The following is a 17,521-nucleotide window of genomic DNA, read 5'->3' as shown; positions in this document are numbered from 1 at the left end:
ACTGCTGAGGTGCCATCTCATCTGGCTTTTTATTTTATTTTTTTAGCATTAATTTTTCAGGATTTCAAACACGAGTAATGCATTTATATAATTTCTACCCCACGCTTCCCTCCCCGTGTTCCTCAACGTTTGAACTCTTCTTTTTGACTATTTTTATGTAGGTGCTGGAGACTGATTGGAACTGAGGCGCTCATAGCTGGACTATAGGTCACCTTACCTACTGAGCAATCTCCCAACACTACAGCTCTCATAATGGGCTAAGTAGGCTTATGACTTTGCATAGACCTTCATCTGTAGTGGTCCTTAGCTATTTGGGGGTCCACGGACCACAAGTTGGACCATCTTGGCATCTAGTCAGTAAATGCATTTCACTCCTCTGGGTAGACTTAGGGATGCTCTCTGATCTGTTGTTGCATTCCTAGCTCATAGCAACTACACACACACACACACACACACACAGAGAGAGAGAGAGAGAGAGAGAGAGAGAGAGAGAGAGAGAGAGAGAGAGAGCATGCAAGATAACACATGCCTTTTATGGGATGGAGAGAGGGTTCAGTGATGAAGAACACTGTCTTCCAAAGGACCCAGGTTCAATTAAAGACACCCACCTGGCAGTTCACAATGATTTATAAATCCAGTTCCAGATTTGCTACTCTCTTCTGGCCCCAGTGGGTACTGAATATATGTAGTGCACAGACATATACTCAGGCATACACACGTACACATAAAACAGATATTTTTAAAACTTAAAATGAGATTTTGTGATGCACAGACATTATATAATATTCAGCTCCTGGTGTCCACAAATAGTTTCATGGATTCAGCCCCTGATTCCTTTCTGGATTAATCTGGGGGCCCTTTTACAGTGGCAGCATGGAAGTAGCTAAATACAACATCATAAATATTTATCATCTCAACCTTCATAAAAAGTTCTGGAGCAGCAAAGAGCACTGGCTGCTCTTGCAGAGGACCTGAAGTTTTGGGGTTTTTTTTGTTTTTTGTTTTCTGCCCATAACTGTCTGTGACTCTAATTCCAGGGGACCCAGCACCCTCTGCTGGTCTCTACAGGCACTGCACATGCGTGGTGCAGATACATACACAAAGGCAGAGCACTTCCACATGAAATAAGAATAGATGAATCTTCTAAAGACATGTATTCAGGTCAGGCGGTGGTGGCACATGACTTTAATCCCAGTACTCAGGAGGCAGAGGCAGGCAGATCTTGGTGAATGTAAGGCCAGCCTCGTCTACAGAGTGAGTTCCAGGACAGCCAAGGCAACACAGAGAAACACTGTCTGGGAAAAGCAATAAATAAATAAATGTGTTCCTTTTATTCATTTTTTAAAGACAAGTTCTCATGTAGCTCAGGCTAGACCTCAATTTTCTATGTAGCCAAAGCTAACCTTGAACACCTAACTCTGTTTTCCAAGTGCTTCGCTCTTTTTAAAAGAGATTATTAAACTTCAGTCACCCAATGAGTGTCTTTACAGGTTCTTTTCAGAAAGAACCTATCAAAGTTGTCCTGAAAACATGTTTAATTTTAGACTAAATCGGGCTTAGTTTTTGAGCCTGAGATAGAGTTTAGTTTTCAAGTTTTAAAGAGGTATCGGGGACCAATAATAGTTTTGTATACCCAAGGCATATAACATTTGAAGTATTTATATTTATTTTCTAGCAATTTCACACACATGCCCAGTGAATCTTGGTCATATCCACGCCCACCTCTAACCTTCCCACTCCCTCCAGGCACTCGCAGCGGGCCCTTCCTTGTTTAATCTCTTCCTCTTTGTGTCTTCTTAAACTCAGGGTCCAGTCAGTGCTGCCTGCTGACTGATTTAAAGCATTTAACTTGGCAACTTGATATACCTACAACTTATGAAATGATTGCCACCATTGAACTAACGTATGCATCCTCATTTGTGTGTGTGTGTGTGTGTGTGTGTGTGTGTGTGTGTGTGTGCCCCACACAAGGTGTGGACACATGGTTCCCTTAGCGAGTTTCAAGTATTCAACACTTCATCTTTAACTGTTGTACCACACTGTGCAGAAAACCCACAGAACACATCTTCTGTCTTGAAATTTGACCAACTCCTCATATGTCCTCATGTCCCCTTGCTGTGGACCCGGGAAATCCCACCTTCACTTTCTGCTTCTGTCTTTTACGATTCACTGGCGGGTTTCGCTTGCCATATTGTCCTCCAGCTCCAATCCTGCTATTGCGAGGACAGCGTTTAAGCATCATTTAACCAAGGGCTTTGACCTCAGCTCTCTGAACTGTCCTGGTGGGTAACAGTGCTTGCCACCAAGTCTGAGGACCTGCGTCTGATGCCAGAGCCAACAGGACGGAAGGAGAAAATCGACCTCTGAGAGTTGCCCTCTGACCTCCACACACATCCCTCCTCCTCCTCCTCTTCTTCCCCGATGTCCATGTCCTCGTCATTCTCTTCCTTTCCCGATCCTTCCTCCTCTTCTATCTCCTCCTCCTCCTCTCCTTGCCATTCTCCTTTCATATTCCTCAGTTTTTTCCCCTGAGAGCTACCCCCATCGTATCACTCCGCAAAGAGCTATCTGTGCTTAATTCAGCGTTTTGGGAAACCCTCCTTTGGTCATTCCAGAACGGTCCCTGCAGTGTTTGCCTGCAGAGTGAATGAATCACTATAGCCTACCCAGGCCTTATCACTGTACGTTTCCAGTGTCACCACTGGTGTTCCGTACACATCCTTCCGTGTGCCCACTTAGCCCCCCCACGGGAGCATTTCCAGCCCATGGTACTAAGATGTGGTATTCCTGCCCAGCTGTTCGCAAGGCTTGCTCTAACACTGATTTGATTCTATCCGCATTCCCGCAAGGTGAGCTGTGCGGCTAACACGCCCACCTCCACAGGAGGAGGGGATTTGTCCCTGCAGATCCCTGCCAGCAGCAGGCCTTTTCTCCATGGAAGGGGCTTCCGCAATTTACAGGGGTGACTCGACCCACCTGTGCCATGGATGGAGGGATGGATAGAAAGAGTCTGCCTCCCCACGGCTTCCACTGGGCACAGCGAGGATGGATAATGAGCACAGAGTCTATACCCCTCGGGGAAAACAAACAGCTCTAGCTCCCTGGTCAGAGGTTGATAACCCTGGGACCTGCCTTCAGCCAGCCTTGACTGTGAGTCGGCAAGGAGGTGAGTCTCCGTCTTCATTCTCTTTGGGACTGTGTGGTTACTCAATGATAAGGGACGGTTTCTGGTTTCTTCAAGGACATTACTGGAAAGGTAGGAGGAGTGGGTGTCTCTGCTTTGCTTGGCAAGTTTGGGAGGTCTCCGGACTTCCATTTCTCGACTCAGTCATCACCTGAGAGTTAACCTTACCAAACTGAACTGTGACAGTTGCGGGGGGGTGTCAAGAACTCCCCGAGTGTTTGGGGAGGACTCACCACACTGGGTTTCTCGTTTTCTGATGTTAAAACCAAGAACAGTGGCTGATCTCAAGGAAAACATTCCACTCAATAGTTGTAAAGCAAGCAGCCTCCTCTCTCCTTCGTCTCTCCCTCCCTGCTTTCCTCCTTTCCTCTTCCATTCTTCCTCCCCTCTGTTCCCTCCCCCTTTCTTCCTCCTCCCTTTCCTCCTAAACCCCTCCTTCCAATCTCACCACCCTTCCTTCTGTCTTTCTTCGGCCCCTTCCCCTTCCTTCTTCCTTCCTCTATGCCGTTTACTTCTCTCAATTATCTTACAACAAATCAACTTTCAAAAGTAAGACAGACCTGAAGTTTTTCTACAAATGTCCATTGCATTATTTTTTTTTTGGAGGGAGCAGGGATTGAAAGAGAGTCTCCGTATATATCTCAGGCTGTTCTGGAACTCATAACATCCCCGCTTCAACCCCCTGAGACTGGGGTTACAGATATGCACCATCATGCCCTATTCCTTATAATACTACGTCTATATAGAACACTGAAGACAAATTCACTATGTAAAACAGTAACAAAAAAAGCACTTATCAAATGACTGTTATGCACTAGGACTATGCATAGAATTCTTCTGTTTGTTTTTTTTATTGCGTTTATTTATTTGTGCGTGGGATGCCTGTATGCTCTACAGCACATGTGTGAAGGTCAGAGGACAACTTGAGGCGTCATCTTTTGATTGCCACCATTCCGGGAATCACACTCCGATCTTTTAGCTTGACAGTAAGCGCTTTTACCCGCTGAGCCATCTCACAGGCAGAGATTAAATGCCTTGGTTCAACGCATCCTCACTGTGGCTCCATGAAGAGTTTTGCACATTTCACTGGATTGACCATGAAATGAAGGATTCCCCATGTGGCCCATGTGACTTAGAATTGACTGGATTTTTATCTGGCAGCCTCATAAGGCGGACAGTTGCCCAGCTAGCTATAGCAACAGGGAAAATTTTTCCCATGCATGAAAACATGAAAGATGCAAAAATCTGCTTTGAAACCAATTACAATGTTACCTTTAAAGCTGGGCTCTACTCTCATTGGCTAAAGTGCTTGGTGTGCGAGCAAAATGAGTTAATTTTGGAGTCTCAAAATCACACAAGAATCATCAGTAACATAAGAGGGGAGTCAGGCAGATCCTGGAAGCTCACCGGCCAGCTAGCCTCGCTGAAAGTGCAATCTCCAGATTCAGTGAGAGACCCTGTCTCAGAAAGGGAGGTGGCGAGTAACAAAGGAAAACGCCCAATGTTAGCCTTCTCCTCAACCCAACAGGAAAGTCTCAGACTCTCTTAACTTCAGTCAAAGCTGCCCACTCTTCCCACCTCAGCGTCAAACTGGAGCATCGTTGAATCTTTCAGTTTTAGTAAACGCCATCATCCTGTGTCTATGGACAGACTCCTAGCAGTTACGTTTCCTTCTACCCCTTTGTTTTCACAAACATCCAGTCCATCAGCAGTAGCCGGTGCTGTCGCCTCCAGAATCACTTCTACGCATCTGTACCTCCTTGTTGAGATGTCTGTCCCTACATAGCAGCCAGCAGCACCCTTCACACCCAGGACTATCCAAATAGCCTTCTGATGTCTCCCTGTGCCTCCGGCTTTTCATCAGACACTCTTCAGTTGAGAGCCCTTGGGAAATAAAACCGGGAATGCTTGATGAATATGACACACATAAGTAAGACTAGATAGAATCCTTCAGACAAACTGAGGCATCCCTTGTCTCCCTGAAGAGGCGATGAAAACTTTTAGTGGTCTGGGTACCAGCTGCAGAGGAATTAAAAATGCAGCCACCAAAGGCATATTCACCGAGGCAGCATCACTGAGGATGGAATGCAGGAATTTTTCTGTGGTTCTCAAAGGACTGCAGTCTCTTTCAATCTATCTCACCTCTCTCTCTCTCTCTCTCTCTCTCTCTCTCTCTCTCTCTCTCTCTCTCACATCATCATCATCATCATCATCCCAGTGAATGCAATGAAAAAAAATGGATTGGGGATGCCAAGGAGAAAGGAAGAAGGGCTAGTTGTGAGCTTACCACACTCATTACGTGAAAAGTGATGGTGACCTACGCTGGGGAGGTTGCCGTGGAGACGGCATCCACTTAGTGCGCAGAGTGCATTTTTACAAAATTTCCTTTATTCTTTTTTAGACCTGGCAGCCCAAACCTGCTAGATAGAAAAGCTTGAATGTGAAGCTCTCATCTACATTCAACCAGCCCTATCACTGGAGATTGCTTAAGAGTATCGCTTTCCAGCCAGGCGGTGGTGGCGCACACCTTTAATCCTAGCACTCGGGAGGCAGATCTCTGTGAGTTCGAGACCAGCCTGTTCTACAAGAGCTAGTTCCAGGACAGCCTCCAAAGCCACAAAGAATCTCCCCCCAAAAAGAGTATCAGCTTTCCTTTTGGAGCTGAAAAGGTGTTGGTTATCTCTGTGTTGAGCTTTCCTGTTACATTCTTAAGATAGGCGCCCCCTCCCGGCAGGGGAGATAATTTACACGCACATGAGTGTGCTGTGTGTGTGCGCCTGTCCCTGAGCAGGAGAGCAGTGGATGTCAACTTTCCGAATGCTTCGGCCCCTTAACTCCTCAGGTTGGGATGACTCCCGACCATAAATTTTTGTCATTGCTACTTCATAACTGTCATTTTTCTACTGCTCTGAATCACTATGTAGATATATGGTATGCAGATGGTCTGAGGTGTTCCCTGGGAAAGGGTTGTGACACACAGGTTGAGAATCACTGACTAGCTTGTCTTCTCTCTTCCCATGGCATTACCTGGAGACAGGGTCTCCCGCTGAGCCCGCCCTTTTGGTTAGGCTAGCTGGCAGCGAGCCCTGAGGATCTGCCTGTCTATGTTACGTCCTCCTCCCCACCTCTGGGTTTGCGGGCACACGCAGCCATGCCTGGCTAGCGGGGATTGAACTCAGGACCTTGTACCCGCAGAGCAAGCGCTCTTATCCGTTGACCCATCTCACCGTTTCATTCACTATAAAACTGACTCCTAGATGCGGAGATGCACCGCCAGGCACCGCATGGTCTGAGACTGGCTTAATTTCAGCCCCGTGTGAAGAGGGTGAGAAAAGCACTTACTGCCAAGGTGAGTGTGAGGTGCCAGCATAGGGCAGGAATGGAGAGCGCGTGAGAATGTGTGGGGTGGTATAAAGATGTTTTAAGGAAAGGAAGCCTGAGAACCAGGCCTGTCCGTCCCCAGGTGTTCAAAATAAGTACTTCTGGGTCAGGCAGTGGTGGCACGTGCCTTTGATTCCAGCACTCAGGAAGCACAGGCAGGTGAATCTCTTGAGTTGGAGGCCAGCCTGGTCTGCAGAGTGAGTTCCAGGAGAGCCAGAGCTGTTACACAAAGAAACCCTGTCTCAAAAACAAACAAACAAACAAACAAACAAACAAAAAACCAGACAAACGAACAAAGTACTTCTGATTTTCCGCTATTTGTGCCAGGCACTGAAGTAAAAACTAGAGGTGGAATTATGAACAAGACAGGCGATCAACCATTTTGTAAATACAGATTCTTCGCCTACTGTGAGTCTGGCGTTGTGTTAAGTAAAACAAAGGGATATGCGTGCAAAGAATGTTGTTATGAGACCGTTTGATGAGCTGCACAGAGGACCAGGCATTAGGATGTCACCCTGTGATGTGGTGATATATTATTTATGGTTTATTAAAGCTTGCCTGAGGGTACAGGAAGCAAAGTCAGCCACACTAGTTAGCTATAGAAGCCAGGCGGTGGTGGTACACACCTTCAATCCCTCCACTTGGGAGGTAGAGGTAGACAGATCTCTGTTAGTTCAAGACCACCCAGAGCTACACGAAACTGATCCAGCCCTAAAGAGAAACAGCTCACACAAAGATGATGTCAGCACTTGGGATCCATGCCTTTAATCCCAGCACTCGGGAGGTATAAAAAGCAAAGGGTCTCATGTGGAGATTGGTTCTCCAGCCACACTGAGGAGAGACAGCAGTCAAGGCTTGGTGGAGAGCTCGTGGAGACAGGATCACCCCTTTTGGTTTAAGGTAGAGGTAAGAGCTAGTGGCTGGCTACTTCGCTTCTCTGATCTTTAGCTTGAAGCTTGAACCCCAATATCTGTCTCTGGGTCCTTTGATTTTTTTTTATGTTACACTATGACACCCTTCTGTGCAACCCAAGTTGAAGCACAGGCTTCTTTCCATTTAAAACTTGGATCCAAGATCAGTTTTTGCTACAATATCTGGGGCTATGATTTACCTTTCTGGATTGTGTGTGTGTGTGTGTGTGTGTGTGTGTGTGTGTGTGTGTGTGTATGGATGGATGATGGATGTATGAACGATGGGCGGATTTGGGAGCTGTCCCCCAAGAGAATGTGAATGTCATGATGAGACAATTAAGCTTTATCTTGCATACAATAGGAGTATAAAAAGGAGGGCTTTGAAGTCACATATTTGACTGTGACCCATCCCTGGAAAAATACACACACACACACACACACACACACACACACACACACACACACTTATACATCTATATACATATACATAGATAGATTAGATAGATTGATAGATAGATAGATAGATAGATAGATAGATAGATAGATAGATAGAGACATAAATATAGATGTGAGTGTGTGTTATAGCATACAAATGACAAATGTGTATAAAAGTATGCTTGCCTGTGCATTTGCATATAGAGACCAGAGGTCAGGTTTGATGTCTTTATCCACTGTTGTCCGCTTTTTGATTTTTATAAATTTCTGATGTAGTGTGCATGTAGCATGCACATGGGTGAGGGTCGTGTGCCCATGAGCATGCATGCAGAGGCCAGAGGAGGGTGTTTTATCTTCTTCCTTTTTACACCTTGCCTCATTCCTTTAAGACATGGCCCCTCAGTGAACAAGAACTGGCTTGCCATTTCAGCCAGACTGGTTGGACAGAGAACTCCCATGATGCACCTGCCTCTGCTCCCTCAAAGCTACAGTCACAGGCATATAAAGCCATACCTGGTTTTGACATGGGTGCTAGGGAGTTGCACCCATGTAAAAGCTTGGGGAGCTTGCTGTGTAAGCTTACAGAGCAAGCTCTCTTACCTCCTGCATTGTTGCTCCAAACCCTCTACCTTATTTTCTCAGACAGGATCTGTCACTGAAGGTGGAACTCTCTGTGTCAGGCAGACTCTGGCTGACAAGCAGGCCCTAGGATCTTCCTGCCTCTACACCACATCTCCCACGGTCCACACTGGGGTGACAGAGGCAGCACCCTGCCTTTATGTAATCAGGATCTGAACTCGGGTCCTCCTGTGTGCGTAGCAAGCACATTACACTCAGAGTTATCTCCCTGGACCCAGAAATTCCAGATAGTTTACTCAAAATTGATTTGTCAGAAAACTCACACGAGAGACCATCTTCGGATGGTATTTAGTGGAGAATGATCTCCTGGGCAGTAGGTGAAGTCACGTGACCCGTGATGCTCACAGATTACAGAATGAATAGACTTTGGTGCATCGGAGGTAAATTTGATCTGGTATCTGTTCGATTACAGCTACAATCAGAAAGTGTAAACCGGAGAAGGGGTGCTCACTTGTTTTATTCTGGCCACCAAGGTATGGACTCCCGGATGGTGTTATTTGTTTATCTATTTATGTGTGAAGGGATGTGGGAGTGAGTGAATGTGTGTGCCAATCAGATGTCAAAGAACAACTTTGGATGTCTTCTTCCACTGTGTGGGTACTGAGGCTTGAATCTCAGGTCTTCAGGCTTAGTGGCAAGTTCCTTTATTTATGGAGCCATCTTGGTGGCCTTGAAGGTGGTATCTTAATATATACCTGGAGACTGAGAATGCTCTAGCAACACCAACATATGGAATATTTGTATGCAAAGGCCCTGGGGTGCTTGGGCGAAGAATGTTAGGTATTGAGGCTCTTGGGAGCCTCTTGGAAGGGTAGAGGGAAATGTGTTTGGAGATGTAGCCACGAGACAGCACAACATCCGTCCTTATAAACTGACGTGGAAAGAGTGGCTGGAGGGGAGAGAATGAACGGCGCAAAGACCCTGAGGTTGTGCGCATATGCTGGATCCATGAACATAGACCAGAGAAATAGGCAGGAGTTAGGTCAACAGATGCGGCCGTTGCATCCATTCCACACTTACTGAGGTGTTTAGGAAAGGCCCTGGGTGTGAGAGGATTTGATTTGCAGTTTGGATACGCTTTGCTGTGACCATATAGGACACAGCTTACAGGCTGCAATTTTTCCTTCATCTTCTCCTCCCTCTGGCACTCCATAGGGATCCTCCCTGGTCCTTAGCTCGTTGCCCTCGCATCCCGGGCCCATGCCACCGTTCTGGGCAGCTCCTCCCTGGACCAATCACAGCCGCGCTGGTGAATTGGAGTTTGTGCTGCTGGGCTTTGCCCATGTGCCCTCCCTGCGCCCAATGCTCGCAGTGCTCTTCCTGGCTGCCTTCCTGCTCACGTTGCTGGGCAACACGCTCATCGTCCTGCTCACCAGCCTGGACCCAGGCCTGCGTGCGCCCATGTACTTGTTCCTGCGTCAGCTCGCGCTCGTGGAGATCTGCTTCTCACTGGACGTGGCGCCCCGTCTGCTGGTGACTCTGCTGCGACCTGGACGCGGGATGTACCCCACGAGCTGTGCCCTGCAGCTGCTCCTTGTGCTGTCCTGTGTCTCATCTGAGTGTTTCCTCCTCACAGTCATGGCCTGGGATCGCTTCCTGGCCATTTGCAGGCCTCTGCATTATGGTGCCATCATGAGCCCACGGTTGTGCCACCTGCTGGCCACCACCTGCTGGCTGGCAGGAATCCCCGTGGCTCTGGTCTTCACCATCTGGCTCTTCAACTTCCCATACTGTGGGCCACGGGGCATCCGACACTTCTTCTGTGACATAGCACCTCTGCTGAGCCTGGTGTGTGCAGACACCAGAGTCTTCGAAGCCAACGTGTTTGTGGCTACTGTCCTTGTCATCATGGTTCCCTTCTGTCTTATAGCTACATCCTACGTCTTGATTCTGGCTGCCGTCCTTCGGATGCCATCAGCCTCCGGGCGCCACAAGGCCCTGTCCACCTGTGCCTCCCACCTCATCGTGGTAATTCTGTTTTATGGCACAACCGGGGTCATCCACTTGCGCCCGAAGGCCAGCTACTCTCCTGAGAGCAAGCAAGTGGTGTCCCTGTCATACACCATGGTGACCCCCATGCTCAACCCCCTCATCTACAGCCTGCGTAACAAGGAGGTCAAGGCTGCCGTTGGGCGCGTGTGCTGTGGACGCCAAGGGTCTAGGCTCTAGACTCGATGAATGAAGTTTCTCCTCTACCACCTTTCAGAGTCAAGAAACTGTGGAGGCCCACTTTCCCAGGGTGGCTTACCACCCCGACTTTCCACTGGGAAACCCATGGCTGCTTCCATTTTCCTACCCAAGAGAAGTCACAACACCAGACTTTCAATCTCTAATCATGGCTAATTTAAATAAGTGTGGGCAAACTAATCTACTTTAAGCCAACCAGAGTGTGTTAGCTAGCATCTTCTGAAAGAGTGCTGCGTAACAAGTCATTTTAAAATTTAGTGTCTTCAGCCCCAACTAGCCATCTTTTGTCACCAAATGAAGCTGCCAGTACCAGGAGTGGGTTACATTTAATTGAGATGTTGACCAGAGGGGGTCCCATGGGAATACCCAAACAATCCAAGGTTCTTGCCAGGGCTACAGGTTGTTCTCCACAAACTGACAGCAAGGCCCCATTGCTGAAGACAACACCTACACAATTCATTTAACATGGAGAGGTCAAGCTGGTGTCTACATAGAGCCTTCACCTATAACAGCTAGCATCTGATACAGGCAGGTACTCTGCATGCTACCAGAGGAGAAACATGAACACCAACCTAGCTACAAACACTTTCATCGGCAATGGTGCCCTGCCTTCAAGACATGCTAGTGTAATGGCAGCACAAAGCTTATAGGTGTAATGAGCTAATACCTGATTTGACTTAAGGGCCACTCCACACATGGAACCCATACCCAACATTGCTTGGGTAATCAAGAACCTGAGACTAAATAGCCCAGGGACCTAGTTTAAAACAAAACAAAAAAATAGTGTCTTAAAGCCTGTAACCTATTCTCATTCAATTTCAACTAGCTGAGCGTTAGGTAGCCTGGGCTGGACATACCTTTGTGGTTTTTGACATGGGCTAATTTTGCTTATGCAAATAGATGTTGTTCAATGTTAGCATGGCTAAAATGAATGATCTATATACTTTTCAAGACCAAAGAGCTGATCAGGGCATGGCCTTTCATTGCAGTAGCTGAAGTATAAAAGGGGAGAGATCCAATTATATGAGAGATTGTCTAGACTTTGGTCACACGGCATACTGTTATTTGGATTAGACAGTTGAAAGCCTGTGGGAAGATCTAAAGTCAAGAGGCAATTGATTCCCTCGGCCTTTATGTGAAGGAGGCTGGGGTTATGTGAATCTTGACCTCCATAGAAGGATGGTTGAGAAACTGAAGACATTAATAAATCTACATCAGAAAGCCAGATCTCAAGATTTCTTTCTCACATTTTTTTCTTTATCCATCATCTTAGTGAGGGTTTTTACTGCTGTGATAAAACACCGTGGCCAAAAGCAACTTGGAGAGGAAAATGTCCATTTCATTTTAAAACACTTAGGCCCCAGTCTGTCACTGAAGGAAGTCAGGACAGGAGCTCAAGACATGAAGCTGAAGCAAAGACCTTGGAGGAGAGCTGCTTACTTGGACCACCCCATGGCTTGCTCAGCTGCTTTCGTATATAACCCATGACCGCCAGTCAAAGGGTGGCACCACACACAGTGGACAAGGCCCTTCTATATCATCAATCACTAATCAAGAAAGGATTCTACAGACTTACCTATAGGACAATCTCATGGAGACATTTTCTCAACTGAGAGTCCCTCTTCCCAAATGACTCTAGCTTGTGTCAAGTGGGCATAAAACTAACCAACACATCTATAGGATTGTAGGAGTTGTAGCTGCTACTGTTTGGGCTTTAGCAGAGAAGGCTCAGCAGTTAAGCACACCCACTACTCTTCTAAAGGACTAGAGTTCCCTTACCAACATCCATGTTGGCTACCACCTGTCCAGAGGTCCAGTGGCTGCAATGCCTTCTTCTGGCCAATGTGGGCACTGCACACATGCACATACCATTACGTAAATGTATGCATGCATACACACACACACACACACACACACACACACACACACACACACACACACAAGAGTCCCGGCTTGATAATAGACTCAACAAAAGAAAACAAATCTATTTGAGAGACAGCAATGAGGTCCTATTGGCTGATGAATTCCTGGATCCAATCACACCTGAAGTTTGGTCTACCCATAGAAAGTCCCCTTCTGTGAACAAATAAATTCACTTCTGCTTCGGTCTGCTTGGGCTGAGTTTTCTGTCTCTTGGTATGACTCCTGGTTTTAGCCCTAACAATCAGCCTAGTACTTGAGAGGTAACGGTGGTGGTGGTGGTGGTGGTGGTGGTGGTGGTGGTGGTGGTGGTGATGGCGGTAATGATGGTGATGATAGTGATGACAATGCTGATAACTGTGGTAGCATTACCGTCACTACGGTAGGAAATGAAGGATTTTATTCTGTGAAATTGCATAATCTTCTTAGTTTAAACAGCTCTGGCCTGAGTGGAAATAAAGATGCTCTGGTATCAAAGCACCATTGCAATTACCCTGTGAATATTGACTTTTAACATAACCACCATCACCAGCATCATTTAGTATGCATATTTTACACTGACTGCCTCTGTTTTTTTTTGTTGTTGTTGTTTTGTTTTTTTTTCTGACTGCTTCTTTATACCTCTACAGTGACCTTGGGTGTTGGACACCATAGAGGCCAATGAACCTCAAGCCCGCTCTGCCCTGTTCAGGGACACAAAGTAAACCCTGAAGAAGACGGGATGATTTTTGCAGCATCCTATTTGGAAGAGTATGGTCCATCTGAACACTCATAAACAGTTACTTTTCTATCGCTGTGATAAACAACCATGATCAAAGCAACCTACGGAAGAAAGTTATTTATGCTTATGGTTTCACAGGGCTGAGTCCACCATGGCAGAGTGGAGCTGGAAACCAACCACTTACCCCTAGAACCACAAACAGAAAGCAGAGAAAGTGTGAGCTGGGAATATCATTTGAAATCTCAAAGCCCATTCCCAGTGACACACCTCCTGCAAGGCCATACCTAAACTTCCCCAAACAGGGCCACCAAGTGGAGACTGATGGGGGAGGTCCTTCTGTGTATATTTTTGTCTTATTGATTGCTAAATAAAGCACTGTTGGCCAATAGGGAAGCAAGTTAGGTGGGACTAGGAAAGGAGGAGGATTCTGGGAAATGTAGGAAAGAGTCGCCATGTGATCCCAGGAAGAGAGGACATATAAGGCCAGTGTCTATACTTCATACCTGTATAATGGTAATAATAAAAAATGATCCCATTGGAGGGTAATTTCATTTATATTGAGCTGGGTGACATCTACAGTCACTGCTTTTGTCTTCTCGGTGGTCCTGAGAGAAAGACAAGGTCATGGCGATTTATTTGGGCGGTTCAAAATCAGCTTAGTTTGTCAGGGTGTATAGCTTCAGAAATACAGGTCAGAAGCTGAGTTTCAAGTCTATTGAGTTAAAGTCTCTGTAATGTTCTTCTGCCCTCATTCAGAAGATGACCAAATGTGGGACCATCAGGTGACTTGCTCAGAGAGGTAGCTCAGGTCAGTTTGGGTAGAGACAGAAGGAGTTAGTAAATACTTTTCAAATACTGCGGTGTTGGGTTTAAATTTTAACGGATGAATCCTATTTCATCACAAGAAAAAAGTCACCTATTGCAGCATGAATAGACTTGTCGAGGTCAGAGTGAGTACCCTTTTTGACACTAGTGTGTATGTGGAGGACTTTGCACAAGCATTCTAGGTTACAAGTAAAGACAAAAGGTGACCCCACCCCCACCCGCCCAGGACTAGTGAAAATCGTGAAAGAAGCCATGAGAAGAATGTAAAAGCCAAAGGATGTGGAGGAGGGTTGTGAGATGTTGTCTTCTGGACATGACATGGTTGTTGAACACATGAACTCGTTGTAGCTGTGGTTACCTGCACAAGATCAGGCCAGCATGGCTAATTCATATTTCATCAGCCAGCACAAAATAGACTTTGTGCATTTTAAAATAAAATGGAGCAGAACCAAAGGTGGGAGGGTGACTTGTCTGGGGGAAGTGGAAAGGGAAGTCGGGTGAATATGGTCAAGATACATTGTACATGCTTATGGAATTGTCAAAGAATAAACAAAAATATTCTAAAAGAAAACAAAGCCATGAAAAGATAGGATGAGTAGACAGTACATTAGAAAAAATATTCTATACCTATACTTGAGGATCTTCTTTACTTGATTGCTATAAACTGTGTGGGTGTTGTCTTTGGGGAAAAGTAATTCAATATACATACATTTTAGACCTTTAGGAGGTGACAGTGTTGGAGGAGGCAGAAGCTGGAGGGCAGGAAAGGGGTGCAGACATGATATAAGTGCATTGAATCCATCTATAGAATTTCAAATAATAGATAAGAATATATTCTTAAAAGAGAAAAGTTTGCTGGGTGGTGGTGGCGCACCCCTTTAATCCCACCACTTGGGAGGCAGGCTGATCTCTGTGAGTTTGAGACCAGCCTGGTCTACAGAGTGAGTTCCGGGACAGCAAGCATAGAGAAACCCTGCCTCAAAAAAAATAGTATGTTTCAGTTAGGGTTTGATGATATTTCGAGGGCAAAGATTTCTTAAAGTTGTATTTTTGTTTTGTTTTTGTTTTTTAATGTTTTTTAATGTTCACTTGCCTGTGTGCCTTTACACCATGTATGTGCAGTGCCTACAGACGCCACCATGCATGTGCAGTGCCTATAGAGGCCAGGGGAGGACATCAGATTCACTAGAGCTGGAGACAGAGCTGGTGAGGTTCTGGGAACTGAACTCAGACCCTCTGGAATTTTAACCTGTGAGTGTTTGCCCCTCTAAGCCATCTCTCTAGCCCCTGCTCATCTTTCTGTGACTATTTCACCTAACGCCATGCCTTCAAGGTCCATCCATATTGTAGCATCTGTCAGAATTTCCTCCCTTCCTAAAGGCTAAATAATATTCCATTGTGTCCCCCTCAAAGGACATCTGGTTTCTTCCACCTCTGGCTGTTGTAAACACTGATACTGTGGATGTCAGTGACAAATATGGTTTTACTAAGCGGCATATTCAGCCTCTTGTCTATTACATTTTCCTCTCATAGGGACATCAGACCCATCAGCTCCAAGAGCAGGGCCTGACATTCAGGAAAACACCATCAATGCCCAGACATGAAGCGAAGGTGCTTCAGAAGCTTGCTTGCTTCTGTCCATTCTCTCCCATCTCTACAGAGCATCAGAGAGAGAGAGACTTTCTGCCACACTCCGTTCCCAATCCACAGAGACCACAGACGTCTCTGGGGTCCAAAGCTCTGGCTTAAGTTTGCATGCCTACTCCTTCTCAGAGTGTGGGCAGTCCACTCGGCAATTTCAAGAACTCAAGACAGAAAAGAGGCAAACTCTCTCTCTCTCTCTCTCTCTCTCTCTCTCTCTCTCTCTCTCTCTCTCTCTTTGTGTGTGTGTGTGTGTGTGTGTGTGTGTGTGTGGAGCATCTTCTTTCAAGGCAGATTGAAAAGTTTCATTCCTTGGCCTCTCCCTCTCTAAGCAGAAGCCGAATCTATGTAGATATCAGAGTCTGCTCCTCCACAGTTAGAATCAGCAAGGAAGGATCAATACTTCTCAACTGCCAACTATCAGGTATGAAGACCCAGTGCCATTCTTTGTGGGTAAGATCGGGGAGTGACAGGAACACATGCTTTTCTTTTGCTAGAGCAGCCAAGATATCATGCCCACATTACAAAGTCTGAGCACTTTAGAGACACCAAATGGCTTGACCCCCAGGAATGGTAGTCTTATCTCAATATATAGACAGATATATGATACATAAATACGTGAGCAGTAAGTGATGAATATATTGATAGATAAAATAGAAATATATGTGTAGATAATAGATATAATATATGTATATACATGTTTTAGGATATATGTGTATGTGTGTGTATGGATAGTAATAGATGACAGACAGACAGACAGACAGATTAGATAAATTATGAGATACATAGATGGTAGATGAAGTATAGGATAGATGGATGTTTGATAGACAGGATGGGGTAATGATGGAGAGGAGACAGACAGACAGACAGACAAACAGACAGACAGACAGACAGACAGACAGACAGATAGATGATAAATGATAGGAAGATAGGATGGATGGGTGGGTAGGTGGGTGGATGGAAAGACAGACGGTTAGACCTGACAGATGATCAACTGCCTTTTGCATATTAGAATTTTATCAGTGGAGAAAATTATCACTGAACTGAACTGGAATCCAGTTGCAGAGAAGGACGAGTGATGAGCAAAGGGGTCCAGACCAGGCTGGTGAAACCCACAGAAACAGCTGACCTGAACATCAGGGAACTCTTGCTCCCCAGACTGATAGCTGGGAAACCAGCATGGGACTGACCCAGACCCCAGGAACATGGGTTTCTGTGAGGAAACCTCGGAAATCTATGGGACCTGCTGCAATAGTTCAGTACTTATCCCTAGCATAGGTGTGGACTTTGGGAGCCCATTCCACATAGAGGAATACTCCCTGAGCCAAGACTCACGGGGGTGGGCCTAGGCCCTATCCCAAAGGATAGATAGACTCTGATGACCCCCCCTATGGAAGGCCTCACCCCTCAAGGGGAGCAGAAAGGATATGTAATAGGTAGGGTTTTAGATGGGGGGTAGGGGAGGAGGAGAGGGAGAAGGGAACTGGGGTTGACATGTAAAACAATCTTCTTTCTAATTCAAATTTTTAAAAAATCTGCAAAAAAAAGAGAATTTTATCAGTGGAGAAATAGCCTGTTGTGCTTTGTGCTTCTCTCTCACACTTTACAACCTTTGCTTCTTACCCCTGTGTTCTACCAAACAATTCACTCATATATATAGAACATGGATTACCCCAG

The 17,521-nt window shown here is 45.9% G+C and overlaps 2 protein-coding genes across 2 annotated transcripts in view; one reads left to right on the top strand and one right to left on the bottom strand.

Annotated features, from left to right (window-relative positions):
* The window catches only part of LOC118239329 (zinc finger protein 805-like), a 573,173-nt gene that overhangs the window by 398,694 nt on the left and 156,958 nt on the right, over window positions 1-17,521 (bottom strand). The window lies entirely within an intron of this gene.
* On the top strand, window positions 9,751-10,719 carry LOC100762695 (olfactory receptor 10A7). Its single transcript, XM_027430857.1, has one exon. The coding sequence runs from the start codon at window positions 9,751-9,753 to the stop codon at window positions 10,717-10,719; it is 969 nt and encodes a 322-aa protein (XP_027286658.1).

The sequence above is a fragment of the Cricetulus griseus genome, chromosome 9 (genome assembly GCF_003668045.3).
Source record: "Cricetulus griseus strain 17A/GY chromosome 9, alternate assembly CriGri-PICRH-1.0, whole genome shotgun sequence".
In the NCBI taxonomy this organism is placed as follows: domain Eukaryota; kingdom Metazoa; phylum Chordata; class Mammalia; order Rodentia; family Cricetidae; genus Cricetulus; species Cricetulus griseus.
The sequence above is the reverse complement of the archived record's forward strand: the minus strand, read 5'-3'. Positions and strand labels throughout refer to the sequence as shown.